The sequence below is a fragment of the Oryza sativa genome, chromosome 10 (genome assembly GCF_034140825.1).
Source record: "Oryza sativa Japonica Group chromosome 10, ASM3414082v1".
Lineage (NCBI taxonomy): Eukaryota > Viridiplantae > Streptophyta > Magnoliopsida > Poales > Poaceae > Oryza > Oryza sativa.
In genome coordinates this window covers 2,500,711-2,506,190 of record NC_089044.1, presented here as the reverse complement: position 1 = coordinate 2,506,190, position 5,480 = coordinate 2,500,711, and the positions used below count along the sequence as shown (strand labels likewise).

Below are 5,480 nucleotides of genomic sequence, written 5' to 3'. Positions count from 1 at the left end.
TTGAAGTCGGGGGCTACTGTCAGGGTTATAGATACCACATACCTAATAGTAGTTGACTAAATCTCGGCAGGATCGACCACATACCATGTCTTATACGGAAACTGACCTCGAGGGAGTTCCGGATAAGGAAAGACAACCAGAATTCTACATGGAAACGACAAGGACTACTCGGATTGTATCTATATTGGTTTCCCTAGTTCTACTTAGACAAGGGGACACCTATGGGTATAAATACAAGCCCCTCTAGGAGGACAGGGGGACAACCATGATGAGACGATCAACACGATCAACACCCACCATGGGACAAAGAACCACCATAGAAGACACCCATGACAATCAATATACGCCCACTAGAAGCCACAACATACAAGCCAAAATACGCCAAGACAAGCCACCGGATATCGACATCAGAGATACGCCTGGATCGACCCTATCCGGTACCTTCAGAGGCCGGCCGTAGGGATCTAACACTGTCTCTGATTCAGTCGGGCGCGAGCTCGAGGAGGAAGGCTACCCTGTTGTCGACTACGAGTCAGATCGTCAGACCGCTATGTCGACAACAGTTAGATAGGCTACCCCACATATTGTACTGATGTGATTATGGTGAATAAAAAGCAACATCGGCTCCGGCCAACAGGATGTAGGGCTATTACCTGATAGCTCAAGGGCCCGAACCTGTATAAGAATCCTCGTCTCTATCTCTTTTACCTCAGTCTCGCGTATACCCTAGTATCGACGATCCCCATACTGTCCAAATACCGTAGTCGAGACATCAAACGTCGACAATAGTTTTTTTTATTTCAACTTAGTCATAACGTAATTATTTCTACTGTTATAGAGAGTTAGTTCTAGTGCATAGCTAAGTTACTTCTTCAATTTTAATAAGTTACTTTTAAATTAATAAAAATGTTTGAATATATTCAACATAGATCTTGTTTTGTCATATATTTTACGTAGAATACAATGATACAAATAAATCTTGAAAATAATATACAATTTAAAAGATATAAGTCATTAAAGAGATTAAAAAAAAGACATGCATCATAGGCTAAAGGGGTTTAAACATTCCATATGCATATCTTGTTTATTAGTTCCTACTTAATTAGTATACCCTTGTTCCCTCAATAGATAGATGGAGTGATGAGAGCTAGAATATATAGCATACAAAATTGTGTACAAATAAATAATTATTGCGAGCTGAAAAAGGGAAAAATAAAGGAAAAAAAGCTAGCTAGATGATCGATCGAGAGCCGGCCAGTAGGTAGGTGGCTAGCTATAGAAATCGGAGGTAACGTTTGATGACTTCATCGACCATGAGCTTGTAGGCCCTCTCCGTGGGGTGGTAGCTGTCGAAGAACACGTACTGCGGTGGGTCGTTGCACAGCGGGCTCGCGAAGTTGCAGAGCACGCTGGCTGCCAACCCGATGTATCCACAGCACGCATCCTTCCCGTTCTTGAACCCTTCATTTTTCATTAGTGAATTTTATAGTATGAAATAGAAGGAATAAATGGTAACAAAAATAACAAATAAAACTTAAATTAGTATACATATACTTGCAGTTAAGTTTGTTATTTTTTTACAACTAATACGTAGAAGTTAAATTTGAACTTCCATGTTTGTGGAGTGATATACTACATATTAATTTATCTTGTAAATTTTTTTAAAAAAATTTAAAAAATTTATTCATAACTATTTGATTGACATGTAATAAACAGGTGGACGTCCACTCGGGTAATTAAAAATCGTCTCCAAAGTTTGAGTGCTATCCGTGTGGATGCAAAAAGTGCATCATGATGTTAGAATAGATTATGGATCGTTCGTCGTACCTAGGGCTTGGTATCGGTGCATGACGTCGGCTAGGATGTTGTAGAGGTCGACGAGGACGATCTTGACGCCGGCGAGCTTCGCGTTGAGCCGGCCGATCTCCTGCCCGAGCTTGCGGTTGTACAGCAGCGCCACCTGGTTGCGGGGGGTGGCGCACTGCCGCCGCACGCCGCCGGCGATGATCCGCTGCGCCGGGACGCACCCGACGGGCGGCGCGCCGACGACGACGAGCAGGCGCGCCCCGCGGGCGACGAGCCCGCGGACGGCGGCGACCGCCCGCGCCGCCATGAAGTCGGCGTACTCCGGCTCCGTCATGCCGTCGGAGACGGTGAAGTGCTGGATGACGTCGTTGGTGCCCCAGCAGAGGAGGTAGAGCGCCCGGTCGGGGACGGCGGCGCCGGCGAGGCGGGCCTTGTACTCGTCGAACAGCTGCAGCTGCCGCTCCACCGTGAGCGGCGTCATCATGGTCCGGCAGGTGGCGTTGTCGTAGCCGCTCCCCGCCGACGCGAAGCTCACGCCGGTCTTCAGCTCCTCCGTGCTCAGGCTCTTGTTCAGGTACGGCGGCACCATCTCCTTCACCCCCAGCGCTGACGCTGCTCGCCATTGTTGGATCCATACATGCATGCAAATGATCGAATTAACATGTATAGAATTTATTTGGCACATGGTTCGGGGTGTGTCCTCTGGAGCACATCCTTCCACGATAGCCAGTTGTAGGTATCGATGAAAAACTTTATAACATTTTCTTTCTATCTTAATAACATTTGGATAACCTTCTTCTGTCATCCCGGCAAAGAAAGTGACAACAATATCATCTAGACGAATTACATGTACTATAAAATTGATATTTTAAAACTATTTTGAGGACGAGATCTTACCATATATACTCTCTGTTTTCAAGAGTTGAGTCGAAATATCCCAAGAAATATCAGTGGTCAAAGTTTAACGCATTTTTTAAGGGGAAGTTTAAACCAATTGACTGCACGCATTTAAAAAATCATCCATTTTGTAACAGGGACATGTAAAGCCGTAAAAATATGAATTAAGATAAAAAAATATTATGGATAAAACTTTTATATCTATGTTATACACGGTTTAAAAATAAATACTTCAAAATAAAATACATGAAAAACCCAAATCAACACTAAAATTAAATACTTACATTTAAATTTTCGCAACGCAAAGAGCCTCCGAGTTGTTACTGTCCCTAGGACATCGCAGCTAAGCTCTCGCGTCGCCCTCCCCACGGGCGACACGAGAGGAGACGCTGCCGCCGTCTTCTTCCTCCTCCCCTCCTCCATCTTTGCCTCGCCGCCGCTTGAGCGGGCGCCGGCAAAGCCGCACGCCCGCGGGGATGGCGGCGGCGGGGCTTCGCCCATTAAGCACTCGGGTGGCCCGGGAGCTGGCACGGCGGCGATGGTGGCAAACGTCCGGATCCGCGCCCGCCCGGCCGGATCCGGCGGGGACGCAGTTGGCGGCGGGGCGGAGTGGTGGCGGCGGCATCTGGCGGTGTGTGGTGGCGGCGGACAGGGCTGGCGGCGGTGGAAACCCGCTCAGATCCACGCCGTTTTGGCCGGATCTTGCGGGGCTGACGCCGAGCGACGGCGGGCGGCGGGGAAGCGGGCGTGCTGGTGGCGGGGAAGAGGCGGTGGCGGGGAAGAGGCGGTGGCGGCGACGGTTGCGCGGGCGGCGCAGCTGGCCGCGGGTGAGGCCGGGCGCGGGCGGCGCGGCCGGGCGCGTCGGTAGGCGGCGGTTGAAGCGGGGCGATGGCAGGGAGGCCGCTTCCCGGGCGCCGTTGAGGATGGCGACGGCGGGCAGAGGCGGGTCCCCCCGCCCCCTCCCCCCCTCCCCCCCGAGGGCGGATCCAGTGTGGGGAAGCTCGTGGTGGTGGCGACACCGCGGAGCTCGCGGCGACGTTGGCGGCAGCAACGGCACGGGAGCACGGGGCGACGTCGACGGCGTGGAGTTCATGGCGACGGTGGCAGCAGCAGCTTGGTCAGCGGCGACAGCACAGTGGAGCAACGGCACGGGAGCACGGGGCGACGCCGACGGCGTGGAGTTCATGGCGACGGTGGCAGCAGCAGCTTGGTCGGCGGCGACAGCACGGTGGCTGGTCGATGGCATTGGCGGCTGTCGGCTGCGGTGGCTTTGGGGTTCTCATGGCAGAGGCAGCGGCGCGGAGCTCGTTGTGACAGTTGCGGTAGCGGCTGGACGACGGTGATGGGGCTGCGGCTAGCCGGCGGCGAGGTGGCCGTCGGCAGCAGTGGCTGCAGTGGTGGTGGGAGGTGGCATGGTGGCCTCGGTGGGCTAGCCGAGGGCGTGGCAGACGGCTGCATTTCGCCAGCGTGGGAGAGTACGGTGGAGAGGTCGGAGACCGGCTTGGCGCAGAGAGGCGCAGCCAATGGCAGCGGAGGCCGGCTCGGCGCGAGAGGCGCGGCCGATGGAGGGAGGACAGATTGGCGTGAGAGGTGCGTCTGGTGGAGGAGGTCGGTTTGGCGCGAGAGGCGCGGCCGGCGGTGGAGGAGGCGACCCTGGTGCGAGGAGGAGCTGCTGGTGGGTGTGGCGCAGTCTTCGGCGCACGAAGGTTGGCCGGCAGGGGGCGCCGGTGCGGGGGTCCCACATGTCGGCAGAGGATGAGTGGTGGTGGAGCATCGGTGCGTCAGCCGTGGATTCGCAGGTGGTGAACGGCGGGTGAAAACCCAGCCCGGCCTTGGCTGGGCCGACAACGATGGTTAATTCCCCCTCCTGAGGGCGTTGTCGTGTTGTCTCACCCCTCAAGGGCGGTTGCCGGGTGAAAGCCCAGTCTTGGTTCCTTTGAGCCCCGACGGACGGCGGCGGCGGTTTTCCGTCACTCCTCTTTTTGGAGACGTCGTTTTTGGCACCCCCTTGCGTAGGGCGATCTCGTCTGTGTTCCTTTGTTGGTCTAGCGGCGGCCGGTCCGGTGCTAGCCTCCTCCTGGTCGTGTGTGTTGGCGTTGTCGGTTTGTGGGGGGATGTATATTTTTTCCTTTTTCCTGATTATGACCCTTCAGGGTTGTAATCTTGTAATTTTTTCCTGATTTATCAATAGAACTTCGCACCGTCTTGTGCGAGTCGTTAAAAAAAAATCGCAACGGCTTTTATAAGTTAAAAGAAAAACGATGAAAAGATAGATCTAGAAATTAGTAAATTCAAAAGGAATAAATGACAAACAGTTACGAACGAACCGAGGAGGTCGATGCTGATCTTGCCGTCGGAGAACCTGCCGGTGGCCTTGCCGCCGGGGAAGTCTCGGCCGTAGGGAGGGAAGTTGGAGCGGACGATGGTCGGGAGGTAGTTGTTGTTGCCCGTGTCCACGATCGAGTCGCCGAACGCCAGCACCGCCGGCACCTTCGCCGCCGACGTCCCCGGAGCCGGCGGCGCTCCCAGAATGGCCTCCACCGCCACCGCTCCGGCGAGTACGAGCACGAGCAGGTAGGAGATTATCACGGTGGCCATGGCTGGTAATGACAGTACTGATGAACTGATCAGAAATATTCAGATCGTGGGTTTTACAGCTTAATGATGAGTGATCTGATCACAACTCTCAGTGAGTGGAGAGGCTTTGTCCAGGTGAGTAGAGGTAGTTGCATGCAAACGCAAGAGACCCGGCCAATCTGCACATTTCTGTGTCTTTT

The 5,480-nt window shown here is 53.5% G+C and overlaps 1 protein-coding gene across 1 annotated transcript; it reads right to left on the bottom strand.

Moving 5' to 3' along the window:
• Positions 1-1,044: 1,044 nt before the first annotated feature.
• Positions 1,045-5,480, bottom strand: LOC4348081 (GDSL esterase/lipase At5g42170). The gene is made up of 3 exons (XM_015758484.3): positions 5,031-5,480; positions 1,828-2,418; positions 1,045-1,461 (listed from the first exon to the last, which is right to left on the bottom strand). The coding sequence occupies exons 1-3, from the start codon at positions 5,299-5,301 to the stop codon at positions 1,274-1,276; spliced, it is 1,050 nt and encodes a 349-aa protein (XP_015613970.1). The 5' UTR covers positions 5,302-5,480; the 3' UTR covers positions 1,045-1,273.